This window comes from Malania oleifera, chromosome 10 (assembly GCF_029873635.1).
Source record: "Malania oleifera isolate guangnan ecotype guangnan chromosome 10, ASM2987363v1, whole genome shotgun sequence".
NCBI classification, from domain to species: Eukaryota; Viridiplantae; Streptophyta; class Magnoliopsida; order Santalales; family Ximeniaceae; genus Malania; species Malania oleifera.
Window position 1 is genome coordinate 46,778,029 of NC_080426.1, and position 19,402 is coordinate 46,797,430.

The following is a 19,402-nucleotide window of genomic DNA, read 5'->3' on the forward strand; positions in this document are numbered from 1 at the left end:
CCTATTTATTTACTGTTATATTTAGTTGCATGCACACATTTACTTTGAATGAGATATGCATGTATGCATGAACTAAATAACTTAATCTTTTTACATACACATGTTTAATATTGAATGGGATATGATATGTGGTGAATCAGCGAAACCTTTAAATTAGCTGAAAAGTTTTTAAATCTCCAATTCACCCCCCTCTTAGGATCACATCATTTCCAACAGCAAGCATATTTATTCTTAGTTTGCTTATCAAATACGCCTAAAAATGCGTTCAAGCTCATACATTAAAAAATCCTCATTAGATCAAATCTCAAGTCATTCAATGAACAATTTTAGTTCATTTAAAACACTTCAAGAGTTGTCACTTTCTAGTTTAAGAGTCATTTGGCTTAGGTTATTTCAAAAGATTCTTGAGAATGTATTATGAATGTCGAAAGTCCATATTTGAGAGCCATTAAAATCCTATATGGCATATATACTTGAATTTCCTTTAATTGTAAGATATCCTCAAAACATGAGTATTCAAAACTTGCGTCTCCTTCAATTAATCTTAATTTTTTTATGGAACATGAAACAATATTCCTACCATTGGTCGTTCATCAATAAAACTTATTCTTTCTGTTCATTATAATCATCGTTAGTTTTCAATAGTATGATTATTATTTGTTATTTTAATTACTACAATTAAATAATCATAGTTGTTATTGTTATTGATACAGTTGTTGCTATCTTTGATAATGATTAGTTTTTTATGGACATAGAAAAAATTAATAGTATAACTAATAGTTTTATTCATAGTATAATTAATAGTTTTATTATACTTTGTTTGCTATAGTTGCCCTTAACACATCATTTTACCTCATCGAGAATAAAGATTTGTTCGTTTATTTGAATCTTTTATTTAATTTAAGGATGAGAGATCCTCCACATATAACCTCTTCTCTTTTTACTTTTTCTCACTTTTCCTTGCTGTGTTTTCTTAAATTCGACATTCAAGATTAAAATTTGTGATAATCGTAACAATGAAATTTGGTTAATAACAAATAAAATGTAGTAAAAATGCAATGTAAAAATTAGCGTAATTTGTCACTCAAAAATCTTGCCTTTGCCACTACAAATACAACACTTGCATTTAAACGCATTAACAATTATTATTCCTCATCTTCCTTCCATTTACATCAATAACAAAATTGTAAATTAAAAACTAATCACTAGTGAATGAATGTAAAATGTCAATGTTGTCACTTCATTCTAATCAAACTTAAAAGGAGCAAATAAATAATAATTTTAAAAAAGAATTCTTGATGAAGAGAGTGAGTGTGTGTTAAAAAGAAGAGCGACCAATCAAATCACTTTAAGTAATATAGCACCCTTATCTTACTTGACGTGATTTTATTGATGGTATTTTTTTTTTAAGAAAAAAAAAAAAGAAAAGACCTCTGCATTGTCACAGTGGTTGAATGGTTTCTCCTTCCCTGCAAGCTCCCACCTCAATCACCATGGTACCATTTTTGTTCGTGGGTAAAACCCTGCAACAGTTTCTTCTTGGGGACTGTAAATTAATTATAGACATGTTAATTACTATATAATTAATAAATTAATTAGATCCACAAAACAGCATATTCAGAACACAAGTGCAAGGTGTGCTAATCCACAATTTGTTACCTTGTCCCACACGTCCGGGTCGGGTTTCTTGTAGACCTCCACTATGTGGATCCGAGAAGGGCTGGGCATCTTCCACCCGCAGTGGGCCGCCGGGGCCCCGTGCCTAAGGTACTGGCTGGGCATCCGATCATCGAACAAGGCGTCGGAGAGGAAGTAGACGAAGGGCGCCTGGCACGGGTTCTTTCTGACGGGTCGGGTATTGAATGCAAACCCGGTAGGGTCCGCCTTGGGGTACCAGTTGAGGAAGGTCCGGGAGGGGCGCTCCATTTCGCGGGGGGTGAGGATGCCCCGGATGATCTGCACGGCGTAGCCCCAGGAAACGGATACGGTCCAGGAGCGGGTCGGGTCGTAGCAGATGGACTGCTGCATGAGGCCCGCCGAGTCGAGCCCAATGGGGAGGGAGAGGCGCTGCAGGGCGTCCACCCGGTCCATGTCGGGGAAAATGGGCTCCACTAGGTCCAGGTGGTGCAAGGAGACCAGCGGCGCCACTGGGTGGGCCGCCAGTAGCCCAAATAGGTTTCCGTACAAATCGCACTATTCAGAATATTGGATTGTTAAGACTCAAATATAAAATTTTTATGAAAAAAAAAATAGCTATTATTAAGGACTTAGGAATTGAATTTAAAATTTAAATTTAAACATTCTTTTCATATATTTTAAACATTTTTTAATTTAAAATTTTAATAATTTGTTTAGGAGTACAAATTTGATTATTTAAATTTAAATTTGTATAGATTTAAATAAAATATTATATTATATTGAATTTCTTTGAAATTTAAAAAAATTCAAATTCAAACTCCTAAAATTATTACTCCTAAACATTGGCTGTTTTTTAAATTTTATTTTTAGTAATTGAAAATTTTCTAATAAGTTCATGGTTTGATGACATAGGTAATACTTTAAAATTAAAATTATTTATTTTGAAAGTTTAATATAATTTTGTGATGTAATTTTTTAATTATAATGATATTTGAATTATTATTTTGTATAACCATTAATCATAATTAGACTAAAATTTTTTGTAATGCTAATATAAGTTGATGTGTATCAACTTTGTTAAATTTTTTATTTTATCAATAAGAACATATTTTTATCATTATAATTCTTTTAAAACTAACTCATATATAAAATAATTAGTCATCTGAAAATAATACAAAATTTTAGTGTAATTTATCTAACGTCTAATTATAATTGAATTAAATTTGTGCAATTTTTAATTAAATTAAATTTATTTTATAATAATTATTCATATTATGTTTTAAAAAATGGTTGAGTAGTCCTCCTAAAATTTATCATGTAAAAAAAAATTAAAATCCTATCTCAATTTTATCTCAAACTAAAATAAAAAATCTAATATAAAAGTATAATTTTGACAATAAAAATATCTCACGAAAGTTTTATCATAATATAAAATTTAAATTAATCAATCAGCTTAATAAGATCACTTATAATCTATAGTTACTAAAGATCAATTAGGCTCATTTAAAATTTAAAAATGATAAAGAAGAGGAAAAGATAACATATATGAATTCAATTTTTAATATTTAGTTATGAAGAAAATTAAAAATAATAAAAATATATCAAATTAAGGAATAAAAAATAATAATTTATACATCATTAATATTTAATGTTATCAGTTTCTAATTTTTTAAAAAATTATCCTTTTAACTTTTTTAGGAAAACCAAAAAAAAAAAAAAAACAGAACAGAAACACTTTCCAAAAATAGAAACAAGTTGAATTTGATTGAGAGACGGAGAGAGAGAGAGACCTGGTGGAAACCGATCTCCTTGGTGAGAGGGACGCCGAGCTCCGCCATGCAAGCCTGAATCCGGTCGTCGGAGCCGTACAACTCTGGATACCTCTGTATACACCTGTCCTGCATCTTCTCCAAAGCTACCGCCAGCGCGTAGCTAATGGCGAATCCGCCGCCTCCATACGCCATTCCATACGAAAACTCTATGTTCTGCAAATGACTCTCCGACGAACTCCCTATATAATACATCTCTCTGTGGTCGTACTTCGCCAGAACTCTCACCACATTATCCACCACGAACACCGTGTCGTCGTCCCCCATCACGAACCACCGCACGTCCTCCATCCCCAACCTCACCATCTCCGACACAATTCGCGTCAGCCGAATCCCCGACCGGTGCCCGTGCTTGTTCGTGTATTTGAACTCCGAAATGTCCCCTGAAATCCTCAATTCCGGAAGATAACCGTCGTCTCCGGCGTCGTCCACCGGCCTATCCAGCCACACGGCGCCTCGCATTTCGCCGGGTCTCCACCACTGCTTTATGTACTCCTTCCGGTGGTCCCATAGCTTCGCCGATGCTCCGATGCCGAAAACGATGTGCCGGAGCTGGGTTTTCCCGGGAATTTCGGGATTCGTGACTGCGTCCGTCTGATTCTGAGTCGACCCAAAAATTGTCGTGGCCTGTGCTGGGGATGAAGAAGATGATCTGAGGGTCTCATGAACGTTTGAAGATTTTTTAGAACAGGGATGGGAAGAAAAGAAGAATTTGCTTTGGGTCTGTGCGCAGAATAAGTAGAAAACAGAGATGGCGAGGATGATGAAGACCAATACTTTGAGACATTGATTAGAAGATCTCATGTTGTGATCCCAGGGAGGGGGTTTTTGAAATTTAGTTTGAGGATTGTGTTTCATGGCAGAAAGCAAAGGGTTTAAGTTGCAGAGATTTTTGAGAAGGAGATGCGTGTTTTTAAAAGCAATGGGAGAACAGAGCAACTTGGGAAGTAGAGGCAGAGTAGAACTCTGCAGCGAGTGCTCACGGTTCGGGTCGAATGTGCCCGGGCTTTAAATTTAAATTGATCCCATCTTATCAGTTCGACTTCAAGATCCGCTTAATTAAACATTGAGTTAGTTGATTTGGGTTGACCGTTTGACTTATTTTACAGCAAAATAGAAAATAATTTTTTTTGTCAAATATAATAACATAAATTAGTTTATTAAAATTAAATATATTAAATTAATAAATTTATTAATAAAAATAATACTACGAGTAACATACTAAATACTTTTCAATTCGAATTTTACATTAGCAATACAATGTAAAGAAGGTTGCGAATTTAATAAAAAAAATATTATATCTATTTTCTAACATTATACCATTAACAAAATAAAATTAAGAAAATAAAAAAAAATATGTCAATTTTCTAACATGTATATCATTAATAACTAAAATGACTAAAATATCAAATCAATAAGCATTACTACAATAAAAATAAAATTAAAAACATAAAAATTAAAATATTCCATACTGCATGTGTGTATCCCATGGTGTATCTTATGCATTGTTTTCATAAGTTTAAGTACTTGTAGGCATATATATATTTATGAGTTGGGCCAGGTGGCTTAGACGATAAACTCACTAATTGATTCATATGATTGGCTTATGTAGAATTGAAAATCGCTAACTGACTTGTCAACAATTTGTAATCGACTTTTCGGAGTGGTCGAATTGTGTGGGTGGTCGGATTTTTGAACACTCCTAGTAGTGATGATGAGAAATGAGAGTCAGCTCTCTTAATAATTGGAAAAGGAAGAGAAATTTCAAATTTAATTATTAAGTAAAATAAAATATATTATAAATTACTAAATAAAATTTTAATTTTATACATCACTAATGTTTTCTTTAATTTTTAATTTTATTAGGATGAATGTTTGTTTTTATTAATATTAAATAATTTTTTTCTTATTTTTCTTTTCTTTTTTTCCTAAATGAAATCCTCTATATTTTAAAGGAAAAAACTAAAATTAATTTTTTTGTAAAAATAAGTTTATAAGTTTTCTTTAATTGTTTTAATTATTAAAAAAAAATTTATTTTTTAAAATATTACTAATATAGAACAACACTATACAATATTACAGTTAATTAAAAATAAACAAAGAATAAAGAAATAAGACTTATTCAAAAAAATGTAAAGGAAATAATAAATGCATAAAGGGTAAAGGAAAATTTAACCTTAATGAATTTTTCCATTAGGATAATAACGGTTTATAATAAATGTCTAATCCAATTACAAATAATCGCAACTGCTCAACAGAAAAGAGAATGGATGGATGCATTTTAATTTTTAAATAAAATTATGAGTACGATTAGATAAATATGAAAATGTTAAGAAGGATGAAATCATAAAGAAAAAAAATATTGTTTTAATTGAAAACATCAAATATGTCAGAATTGATGAAATTAGATTATATGAACAAACTAAAAAATTAGCACAAAAATATGTCCATAAAAAGAAGAGGAAGAAATCAATAAAACATGAAAAGAATTTGAATATAATTTTGTAAACAATAGTCAAATTTTAAGGGTTAGCTATGAAAAAATTGGAGTCAAGTTTCCATAATCCTTCATTTAGAATTTGGAAAAGAAAAAAACAAGTAAAAGAATTTATTTTTTTGATTTTATTATTGAAAAATAATATAATGAAAATATATAATTAATAAATAAATTGTAACTTTAAATATCATTTATATTTAAATTTTTAAAATTTAAATATATTAGAATAAATTTTTAGTCTTAATAATATTTTATATCGAGAGAAAATATTAAAAATGAGTTTGCTTCTTATTTTTCTTTCTTTTACTTCCCCAAATGAAATCTTTAATCCAAGTAGGTCATAATATTTTAGAGGGGATAAACAAATCTTTCAAAAAATATTTTAAAGGGGGAAAAGGAATTTTAAAATTTTATTTACTTTACCTAGTTGCTAATTTTTTTTATTTTTAAAATATTATAACAGTGTCAATATATTTTTTAAACATTTATAAGACAATAATTATAATTTAATAAAATATGTTCTTTCATTTCTATATAAATAAAAATTTTAAAAATATGAAAATTTATTTTTTAAAAAAATTCAAGGTAAAAGTATATATATATATTGGTCCATAATGAAAAAAAAAAAAAGAAGCTAGTGCATGTCTATGACAAAAGATGCTACTAGTTGTCACAAATAAATACTTAGGAGAAGATTCACAAATTTATTTTTAAAAAATATTCTAATGGTTTCAATAGACAAATTCCAGTTATATTTCACTCTATTTAAAGTGTTTAGTTTGGATTCAGTTTACTTAAAATATATGTTCTCATTTATATATAAATTTTAAAAATTAAAAAAGTTCATGATTTGTTATTAGTTTTAAAATTTAAAATTAAATTTTATGCATATATAACTAAAGATACTACTAGCTTTCACAGATAAATGCTCAGGATAATATTCATGATTAATTCTTCAAAAACATCTAGGTAGTTCCAATACAAAATATTTCAATTTTACTTTATTAAAGTTTTTAGTTTACCTATACTCTTAAATAATAAAATACAACAAAATTTACCACCTAGATTTGTAGAAAATTTTAATATCAGAGTCCAGTGCTTAAAATAATTAGTGTTGCTGAATGAAAAAGTCGAATGACTTTCGAGATGCTTTCCGATCACGATCACTTGAAAAAAAAAATAGAAAGAAAGAATGAACGGCTTGAAGGACCCGGGGTGTGCTCCGAGGGATCACTCTGATGCCTAAGGAAGGGATTGACTCGAGAGGTTTTATGCAACAGTAGAATAGGTTAGACTAAGATGATTTACCTTTTCGTAGTGTCCTCCTTTTATATTAGCGAGGTTTGACTCTATGTGATATGTCATTTATGAGCGTATTATGGCGCTTGGCGTGAATCACTTTAGTCTTTATGGTCACTCTTGAATCGCTCTAACTAAGCAATTAAATTAGGTGGTGCCCTCATCAATGTAGTGCAAAGTCTTATCTTGATTTTTGGTAAGTCTATTTATATGGTGATATATTTTTGGTATATCAATTAGCTAGCAAACTTGATTATGTGAAATGTAACTTTGCGTTTGAAAGTATGAATTTTAAGATTTGGATTTGGATTTGAATGAATTTCAATACAATTTTAAATTATATCTCATTCAAATAGAATATAAACATAAATCTAAGATCTCTTCAAAAATAAGGTAAAGTTGAAAAAGTTTACAAATTTTTTGTAGCCCAACTTGTGCAACTCAACAAAATTATGATACTAATCTAATGGTCTCTTTATATATATATATATATATATATATATATATATATATATATATATATATATATATAATGAAGGCTTTTCTGTAATTGTTGTTTGTGACTCTTGTACTTTGATTTTCTTAAGTAAAGAAAGAAAAAAGAAAAACATGAAGGAGCAGCACAGCAGGAGATCGAGAGATCGTCTACGAATACCCTGTGTTTGTCGACGAGAGGACAGCAAAGACTCATCGACGAATGTCTGTTCTCATCGACGAGTGGTCTTCTATGGATCGTCGACGAATCCTTGAACTCATCGACAAAAGGCACTTGGGCTGCGAACAGTTTTTCTAAATTTTAAATTTTTGAACGTTGGGTAGTTGGGTAAACGGAGGAAACCTCCAAGGAACTATTATATATGTCATTATGGGCATATATTGATGAAAGTGTGATCATTTGAAAAGTGTATTGTGTACATTGTGATTTCCATAATGAAATTTGTGTATCATTACTTCCGTGGATGTAGGCTTTGCCGAACCATGTAAATCTTGTTGTTGTTCTTGTTTGGTTGTGTTATTTACTTATTGTATTTATTCCACTTTACATTTTAATTATTCGATCCATATCACAACAAATTGGTATCAAAGAGAGATTGTTGTTATGGCATCGGGATCGTCTTCTGCAAGATTTGACATCGTCAAATTTGATGGAATTGGGAACTTTAGTTTATGGAAGAGGAGAGTGAAGGACATTTTTGTGCAACAAGGAATGGATAAGGCTCTATTTGATACCCAACCGGAAGAAATGGATGAGGCAACATGGATAGAATTGAAAGCAAATGCCGCTTCTACAATACGCTTGTGTTTGGTCGACGAAGTTCTCTATCGGGTGATGGAGGAGGATTCTCCAGCGGCTATCTGGCAAAAGTTAGAAAGTCAGTACATGTGTAAGAACCCAACCCGAGATAGGTGAATTAAATAAATAAGAAAAAAATAAGGAAAATTAAAAAGGTAAAAAAATAGCAAGGCTCGTCGACGAGGAGATACCGAGGGATTTCGGGAAATCCTAAAATCTCAGGCTCGTCGACTAGTGCGCCTTAATGATGACAAACTTCCTTCTACGGCTCGTTTACGAGCACGCTATCTTGTCAAAGGGTCTAGCCGAGTCAACTTAGTTATAAATATCTTTTGGCTTTACTTAAGAGTTAACAAATCAAAATCTTTTTTCTCTCTCTCTCTCTTTAGGACTCGAACACTCTCTTTCTCTCTCTAGGATTTCTGACTGTCTATTGCCAGAATCAATGATCCGACGTTGCCACATAGACTAGGAGAAGAATCTCTTCGAGGATAGCGGATCGAAATTTCGCTTTAAGGATTTTTTAGTTTTGACCCAAAACCGAGGTAAGGCTCTAAATTCGTTTTCGTTTAGGTAGATTTGTAGAGAATAGTATTGCAAGGAAGTATTGTTCTTCATTGTTTAGGTTTTGGGAACTCAGTTCGTAGTTTTGGAACCGTAGAGTTTGAGTTTTTGGTATTTGGGGAAAGGTAAGGGGATTCTATTTATATCAGTTATTTTTGAAATCGGAATAAGTAAACGTGTAGTTTACGATTGTGTGTATGATTTTGCTACTTATTTGGGAAAATCTATCAGGTGAAAATACGAGATTTTTGGGTTATTGTTTTGGGAAAATTTAGGGGTTTCGGGTATCATCTCTATTTTAGTTGGAAAATCGTATGTTGTATAAAACTGTGATATTGAGATGACCATACCTATATTTGTATTAAATTGTATTCTCAAATTGGAGCGATAAGATTTGTTGTATACCAAATAAGTGTGGAATGAACTCTTCTATGTAAAAATGTTGTAGGTGTGTGAAAACAGTTGTGACGGCTAATTACCGTAAGCTGAGATATATAGGAATATAAGTTCCAAAATTGTTCCAGGTTTTGTGAAATTTTCCAAATTTAAGCTAATTACCGTGGGCAAACACTATGTCTCGGCTAAATACCACGGGCGAGAGTGTCCAGGTCTATATCCGAGGGTGTGAAATATCGTCTGCTTGTTTCAGTTGGTCACTGATGGGTGTGAGTTGACACCGTATTAGCAACGATATCTCTGTGGGGGCTTCGGCTAATGCCAGGTTATCAGGTGCTCCATGTAATGCGGCCGGTTTCGGCCGAAGAGTGTGACGACACTGACCGTATGTTTTGTATCGTATGTACTGGAACTAGATTGTGAAAATACTCGAACTATATCGTGTTATGTTTTATGTCAAAATAACACTTATATGCCACACACTGATATAACATGTTTCTTCCTTACTGAGAGGTGTCTCACCCCGAGTATACAAATATTTTTCAGGTCCTTCGAGTAGCCGTCACTAGCGTCCTAGCGTAACAGGAGCGTGGTTGTCAGTTAGCTACATATAGTACTTATGTAAGTATGGATTTTGTAACCGAGTTATCATTGTTGGGTTTTGTAGACACCCGGGGTAAAAACTGTATTTTGGAGCGTAGACTCTAGTTATGTATAGACTCTGGTATGGTACATTGTATGTATTAGAAAGAACATTTTCGCTGCGTATGTGATGTGTATGTATGTGTATGTGAATGTGTATAGGGTATACGTGTACCCCACGGGGGTCAGAACCTCATTCAGTGTAATATCATGTATGTTTTTAATTGATATAGAGATAGGTTAGGTTACTAAATTCACACCTAGGGCCCATCCGCGGGTTCGGGGCGTGAAAACATGTCTAGATACCTCAATAACAAACTTTTTCTTAAGCAACGTTTATATTGGCTTAAAATGGTTAAAGAATCAAACATGGATCAACATATTAATGCTTTTAATCAAATTATTGGCGCTTTGATGAGAGTTGATGTTAAGTTTGATGAGGATGACAAAGCTTTGATGTTGTTAAACTTTTTGCCCTTGACTCATACCTACGAAAATCATGTGACCACTCTTACGTGGGGAAAAGAAACTGTTGATCTAGAAGAGGTAATAAGTGTTTTACTAAATTTTCATCAAAGATTGAAAATATGTGATAAAGGGGAAGGACTTATGATAAAGGGTAATAACGACTGAGGCAAGGAAAAATCCAAACATGGATCAAGTCAGAAATTCTGAAATCAATTTAAGAAGAAGAAGGAAATCCGATGTTATAAATGCGGTAAAAGGGGGCATGTGAAACCGAAATGTTTGGATTGGAAGAAGGGCAATGCTGAAAAGCATAAGGGGATTTCAAAACCTGTGAATGTTGTTCAAGAAGAAGATTCAGCGAATGGTGATGTTCTATCAGTTTCAGCGGGGTCGGATAATTTAACGGACACTTGGATACTTGAGTTGGTATGTTCTTATCACGTGACTCCGAACAAGGAGTGGTTTAGCACTTATAGGTTAGTGAATTCTGGATCAGTTCTTATGAATAATGATGCTTCTTGCGAGATCATTGGCATAAGAAATGTAAAGATAAAAATGTTTGATGGTGTTGTGAGAACGTTGTGTAATGTAAAACATATGCCAGAGTTGAGGAAGAGTTTGATATCACTCGGTACTTTGGATTGTAATGGCTTCAATTACAAGTCCAAAGGTGGAGTCTTGATGGTATGGAAAGGTAATCTAACTATAATGAAAGGAAGAAACTAGATGAGAATATTTACATGTTGCAGGGAACTACCGTTGTAGGTGGAGTTGCAGTCGTGGATGCTAAATAAGATGAAACTATCTTGTGACATATGCACCTTGGGCATATGGGGGAACATGGCATGAAGGAACTACATAAGAGGAAACTTTTGAAGGGTTTGAAATCATGTCAGCTGGAATTTTGCAGGATTTGTGTTCTTGGAAAACAAAACAGGGCAAAGTTCAAATCAGCTAAACATAAGACGAAGTTATTCTTGACTATGTGCATTCAGATGTTTGGGGCCCAGTTAGAGTTGCATCAAAAGGTGGACATGTGTATTATGTGAGTTTTATTGATGATTACTCACAGAAGGTCTGGGTTTACTTCATGCGTCACAAATCAAGTATGTTTGTCAAGTTTGAGATTTGGAAGGCTGAAGTGGGAAACCTGATAGGGAGGAGAAGCAAATACTTAAGGTCGGATAATGGGACCGAGTACACTGATTCTCAATTTATGGAATTTTTTTCGGAGCGGGGCATTAAAAAACACTTTACAGTTTGTTGGACACCTTAACAAAATGGTGTGGCAGAACAAATGAACCGAACTTTTAATGAAATGGCTCAGTGTCTCAGGTTAAATGCAGGGCTACTGAAGAACTTCTGGGTCGAGGCAATGAGTATGACTTGTTTTCTGATAAATTGATCACCAAGGGCATCATTTGAGGGTAGAGTGGTAGAAGAGATTTGGACAGGAAATGCAGTAGACTACTCCGGATTGAAGGTATTCAGGTGTCCAGCCTATATCCACGTGTCTAGTGAGGAGAGGTTTAAGCTTGACCTAAAGTCTCGTTGTTGCATATTTTTAGGATATCCAGAGTGTATGAAGGGGTACAAGCTATAGGATCCAATGGCAAACAAGGTGGTGATCAGTAGGGATGTAGTCTTTGATGAGAAGACTATGGAGAAGCGTATTCAAGATTATGATGAAAACAAACAGGTGCCAAAAAGTTGGGGCAGTGATGAACATGTTGTGCAGGTGGAGTTGGAAGCTCAGGGCAACGGAAATAATCATGGTCCTATAATTGCATGGAGTTCTAGTTCGGGAAACCAACAAGTCAACAATATTCCTATACGGAAATCCAGATGCACTATCAGACCTCCACTAAGGTATGGATTTAAAGAGTTAGTATCTTATGCTTTCCTTACTAGTTGCAATGATCCAACTACTTTTCAAGAGGCAGTGCACGGCTGGGAGACAGATCGGTGGATGAGAGCGATGATTGAGGAGATGGAATCACCACATAAGAACCAAACTTGGGATTTGGTGGAGCTTCCAAATGGGAAGAGACCGATAGGTTGCAAATGGGTATATAGGAAGAAAGAGGCAATTTTAGAAAAGGAAGGAGGGAAATTCAAAGCACAGTTAGTGGCATGACACTGTTTGAGGCACTTTACGGTAGAAGATGTCATTCCCCTTTACATTGGGACAAGATGGGTGAGCGGCAAGTTGTGGGACCAGAATTAGTGCAGCAAGCGTATGATAAAGTTCAGCTCATCAGGGATAGAGTCAATGCAACTTAAAGCCGATAGAAAAGTTACGCTGATAATCATCGTAGAAAATTGGAATTTGATATCGGTGATCATGTGTTTTTGAAAACAACTCCGTTAAAAGGGGTTATGAGATTTGGAATGAAAGGTAAACTTAGTCCTAGGTTTATTGGCACGTTTGATATTTTAGAGAAAGTGGGGCCGGTTGCCTATAGGTTAGCTTTACCACCTATGTTGTCCAAGATACATGATGTATTTCATGTCTCCATGTTAAGGAAATACGTCTCAGACCCTTCTTACGTAATCAATTATGGTGAATTAGAGATCAGTGATTCACTAGTTTATGAGAAGGTCCTAGTACATATTCTGGACAAGAAAAAGTAGGAATTACGTAATAAGAAGATTTCTTTAGTGAAAGTCCTATGAAGAAATCACGCAATAGAAGAAGCATCTTGGGAACTCGAGGAATAGATAAGGCAGAAATATCCACAATTATTCAGTAAAGTCCAGCTGTAATCAGAAAGTGTAAGTAATTACGTAATATTTCTTCTGTAGGTTAATTAGTATATGTAATAGTTTAGTTAGTAAATAGCATTTTGGTTGTGGGAGAATTTTATTTTGCATATGTAATCTCTCAGAACTCTGAATGTAACCACGGTATTCCTCTACCATAAGTAAGGGTAAGTGATAAATAAGTAGACAATTTACCTTTAAGGGATGGTGAATCATATGGATAGTAAATTTCGAGGATGAAATTTTTATTATGAGGGGAGAATGTAGAGACCACCCGAGGAATTGTGGTATTTAAATAATAAAAGAGGAAGAAAAGGGAAGTTGTAAAGGGGGGGGTCACAGCAAGTCCTCATCGACGAAGTGGCTTATTGGGATTGTCGACGGGGACACATGTCTCGTCAACAAGAAGATACCGAGAAGTTATTTTTAATTCTGAATTTCGTCGATGAGGAATAGGTATTCATCGACAAACTTGCTTCATGGCCTCATCGACAAAGTGACGCGGCTTGTCGACGAGTGCAGGCGTATAAATAGCCTAAACTTGAATTTTTCTACAGAATTATGTGAAGAACCCTCTCTTTCTCTCTCATGTTCGTCCTTTCCCCCTTCTCTTTAAGATTCTGGGCCAGATTCTTGCCGGTTCGACAATCCGAGGCCACCAAGACACTCCTGGGAAAATTCTCTTCAAGTCTGCTGGAGTGGATCGTTTGTGGGGTTAATATTTGTCTTTCCCACAGTTGTAGGAAATGTAGTATTCGAAGAAATACTGAAATTTTGTTTAGAGAGATATTGTTTTCAGGGTGTTGAATGGGGAACCCTACGGGTGTAAGACTCGACACTGTAGGGGCTTTTCAAAAGTCAGGTAAGGGAATAAATTAAAGCAGTGATTTTTCATGAAAATTATTATTATTTAATAGCAGATTCATGTTCAGAAAACATGTATTATATTTAAGCATATTTATAGAAATGTATATTTGGGAAACTACTGCTGTTACATAGAAATATGTATTTTTAGTATGAAATGTCAGAAAATACGATTTTAGAACAAAATTTATGATTTTATTCAATATTGTGTGGCATGAATATTATTTTACGCAAATTGTATTATGTTAAGTCGATTTTACAGAAAAAGTATATTTACAGTTATTTCAGAATATATTATAAGCAGTACTTTTATTTAGATTAGTATGTATGTTATGTTTGACGCAAGGTCGTGATTGATAGCCGGCGCAAGGCCATGGATTATGCATGTTTTCGGTGCAAGGCCACAGTTATGAACATAATCGGCGCAAGGCCGCAATTATTTATGTTATTACAGAAATCAGAAAATGATATCAATCCATTTATGTTTAAACAATATATTATCATGTATTATATGTTATCAGAACCCAGCTGATAGTTCAGATCAGTTATCAGGAGCACGATACCATAGTTATACAGTTCAGTTTAATTCAGACTTGTGCTAACTGCCCCTACTAGTAGAGGGGGTGAGAGATGGATAGTCAATGTGGCTTTCAGTATAGGGTTGTATACGTCCACCTGGCAGTCCGGATTAGGGTGTGGCAGGCCCATCGTACTTATAGACATTTTTGACTCGGCAGTGGTCGGTCAACCATTGTCGGGTCCCTCCTTCAGGCTGCACAACCCCGTCATGGGAGGTAATACATGACATCAGTTAGCTATTCATCTTGAGTAAATTTCAGAATTACTAGTTATATCAAATGATTTTATGAACAGTGAAATATAATTTGATTTAGTAAACCATAAAAATTGTATGTTTACTTAATTATGTTATTATCCGTGTTTTTAAGTATGTGACATGTATTGTATATTCATTATAGCACGAAATATTCATGTTGTCATATAGCTGTATTTAGTTTATTTTCCTTACTAAGAGGTGTCTCACCCCAGTTTAAACCATTTCAAGGAACCTAGAAAGACAGGTAGACCGAGCCTGCTGTTAAGGTAGTATTATTACCCCGCTAGGAGGGTGAGTTTTTGGGTCATTAGGTTTTTGATTTAAGATCCTAGTTTTATCTTTTGATGTTTTGAGGATTGTACACATACAGTATTATGGTGGAATGTAATTAACTTTGGTATAATGTACTTTATGGTTTGGTGAATGGAATTTATATTTACTGCTGCTTAGGTTTCCGCTGTATGCGACAGGTGTGTCCCCGTTACCCATGGGTTCGAGTTGACTTTATTATGATTTAAATTAATGATAATTAATATAACTGAAATGTGGTAAATTAAGCACGTTGTTACAAATACAATATTTGAATTCTTAAAGAATCATAGTGATAGTATTCTAATGTATGTCTTATATAAAAAAAAATTTAAAATATTGACGTTCTTAAAGAAAAATTTCAAGGGGCTTTCCTCTAGAAGCATTTTTCAAACATGAACAAGAAAATCTATTATGCGAGCACCTATCATGAGCTCAACTTTACACTTCATTAATTTTAATTTTATTACCATTACTCAAAGGTGGATGATCATTTGAATTTGTTAAAAATTCAAGAGGAAATGTTCAGGTAAAAAGCAACAATTAATTGTTTAAAGTTGAGGATTTGAACAAAAAATTTTCTCCATGCTAGTTAATGATGAGAGAACTATATTTCAGATAAGGTCGTTTATTGGGTTCAATGAAAAATGTATTAAGACTTTGAATTAGTGGACATTTCAAAAGATATTTTTTTTATTTATTATTTATTATTTTTTTTAAAAAGAGGGCGACACCTCCATTTATTTATTAATATCCCCTCACTTTTGATGGAGGAATACTGTGATTATAGGATAAAACAAAAGGGAGAATACAGAAAAACCATCCAAAAAAAAAAAAAAAAAAACCAACACCAGCAACCAAACCAAACTAGGACAACAAAACTAAACATAACTAACAAAGAAGATAAAAACATAAACACAATCAAAATCAAATCAAAATACACCAAACGAAACTCTAGAGTTGAACTAACGACGAACGGAAACGAGACCCCGCATATCCATATGAAAAATACCTTTCAGATAATGTCGTAGAAACTGTTGTTCTTCGTAAATTACATTATTTCTCATTTCTTCTTCCTTAGCAAGAAAATCAACTGTGCTATTGTCTTCCCTATATTGATGCATCACCATGACGTTCACTCCCTCTAACTCCACCACGAGCTCCTCCCAAAATTCCCAAAGATACCACAAAGTGCATCTACCTTTCCGAAACCAATTAACTACAATTCGCGAGTCACTTTCAATAATCACATTAAAATAATGCAAACGTTTGCACAAACGAATTCCTTCCCTGATTGCTTTTAATTCCGCACTATTATTCGTACCATTGCCAAAATAACTTGAAAAAACCGCTTTTACCATGCCATGGCAATCCCGAATAATTCCTCCACCTCCTGAAGTACCTAGATTGCCCCTACAACTCCCATCACAATTAAGTTTTATCCACCCTGTTGAAGGTTTAACCCACAAAATAATTTTTTCAGGCTTGTTGTAAACTCCCTGATATTTAATTTGAAACTCATTCAAAATCTTAATGACCGACTTCTAAAATTTTTGAAAAGAATTGGTGCTCTTAACAATAAAACTAACCCAGAATCGAACACTTCTTCACATCTGATCTGCACTTTGATAAACTCCTTCTATTCTCGCTTTACATCTTCAATTCCAGAGGCACCACGTAATCAAACACGGAATTAGCCCGATTAAAATACCTTTAATAGACGATTTTTGAGCATAGTGGAACCAATTTGCTATTTTATTTTTCCAGGGAAGGGATCGTTGGAAAGGAATCCCTAACGCCACACTAGCCCGACGCCAAACCTCTAAAGCCACCTCACCTAAAGAAAGAATATGATCAACGTTTTCCTGACTTCTTTGAACGCAACAATCACACAAGCCGAAGCCATCGATATTCCTTTGGTCTGAATTCTATCATCTACAGTCAAGCATCTTAATCAAGCTCTCCATAAACACATTGAGATTCTTATGGACAATAAACAATGCCAAAACCAGTCATTCCACACAAAATTATCACTTTTACTCCTCACTGCCTCCCAAACCGTTTTTGTAGAAAAATTACAGTTAGGAGTAGACTTCCATACAAAAATATTCTGCCCACTTTTACCCACTGACACTTGGTGCAAAATTTCCATTGTGTTATCGACACCAACCAATTCTAGAACTAAATCAGAGTTCCAATTATTATTCAACCAGCAATCCTTAATACACAGTTTCTTGTTCAAAATATCCTCAGTGCTCACAGATAACGTGTAACGACCCCAAGAATATGGGTATTTAAATAATAAAGAGGGATAGAAATCGAAACAGTAACAGAAGGAGGCAACCGAGCGTTCATCGATGACATTGCACTTTGGATGTAATGATTCCAAGAAATTTTTTCAAACCTCGTCGACAAACACAGGAGTTTCGTCGATGAGGGTTCTTCAGGATCTCGTCGACGAGGTCCTGTATCATTGACGAGAAGATATCGAAAGAGGATTTTTGGGAAGTCTGAAATTCGTCGATGAGGGTGCAGGTTCGTTGACAAACTTTCTATAGGACTCGTCGACAAGGTGGCGTGGCTCGTTGACAAATCCCATAGTATAAATAGTCTAAATTCGGGTCAAATGCATAATTTTTTCAGCGAAATTCTCTCATTTTCTCTCTCCTACGGTTTCTCCTCTCTCCCTCTTCGATTTCGGCTTCGTCGTTCACCGGATTGACGATTTGAGGCCATCACGACGCTTTTGGAAAAGTTCTCTCCAAGTCTGCCGGAGCGGATCATCGGTGGGACGAAGTTGGATTTCATCCCAGATTCAGGGTAAGACCTTTTTGTTGAAATTTGACTTTCGAGCCGTTGTAGGAAATGCTATAGACATAGAAATAGTAATATTTTGTTCTGGGATAAATGGTTTTCAGGGTGTTGAGTGGAGAACCCTGCGGGTGTAGGACCCGTTATAGTAGGGGGGATTTTAGCAGGAATCAGGAAAAGGAAATATGCTATGCTAGACAGTTTTAGAATTATTTTCAATGTGAAATGTATATTTTACTAGGTTATTATTCATAACATAACTTTATACAGTTTATTAATTATGAATAATATGTTTTAAATTACTATGTGGCTTGAGAATATAGATATAATACAGAAACATGCTTTACAGTATTTTCAGAGTTATGTTTTACAAAATATACAGACAGTGGATATGTTTTACAGTAATTACAGAATACCATGATTATACAGTTTACAGTACCATGACATACAGTTTTACAGTTTATTTCAGAAATACAGTTGATACAGATACAATTTATCACAGCGTCATGGTTAATACAATTATTACAGAATCATGGTAAAACAGATAATTGTATATATAAATGTATTATAGAGTATCAGACCCTGATAGACCATACAAATACAGTTTACAAAGCACGGTACTGTTGCTATATACTGAATAGAGTGCAACCACCTATTTAGATAATACGTGGTAAGTAGGTCAATCAAATGCCCACGTATGGACAGGCTCCCCATTAGATATGGGTTGAGGAGGGCTCATCAGACTGATGGAGTATAGTTGTAGTGACCTGAAGAATAATAGTATTTAAATAATAAAGAGGGAGAGAAATAGAAACAGTAATAAAAGGAGGCAGTCGACTTTGCATTCGTTGACAACATTGCATTTTGAATATAATAACCTAGGGATTTCTCATGGCCTCGTCGACGAACACAGGGGGTTCGTCGACGTGGGTACAAAAGGGTCTAGTGACTCTCGTCGACGAGGGCAAGTTTCGTCAATGAGAAGATGCCGAGAGAAGATTTTTGGAAGTCTGAAATTCATCGACGAGGGTGCAAGTTCGTTGACGAACTTTCTACAAGACTCGTCGACGAATACTGTAGTATAAATAGCTCTAAACTAATTTTAATCGCAAAAATTTCAGTCGAAACCCTCTTTCTCTCTCTCTCTCTCTCTTTCTCTCTCTCTCCTCTACGGCTCTTCCTCCATCTCTCTT

At 34.3% G+C, this 19,402-nt stretch overlaps 1 protein-coding gene across 1 annotated transcript; it reads right to left on the bottom strand.

Annotated features, from left to right (window-relative positions):
• Positions 1 to 1,441: 1,441 nt before the first annotated feature.
• Positions 1,442 to 4,271, bottom strand: LOC131166664 (uncharacterized). The gene is made up of 3 exons (XM_058125241.1): positions 3,429 to 4,271; positions 1,660 to 2,193; positions 1,442 to 1,546 (listed from the first exon to the last, which is right to left on the bottom strand). The coding sequence occupies exons 1-3, from the start codon at positions 4,269 to 4,271 to the stop codon at positions 1,442 to 1,444; spliced, it is 1,482 nt and encodes a 493-aa protein (XP_057981224.1).
• Between the last annotated feature and the right edge of the window lie 15,131 nt (positions 4,272 to 19,402).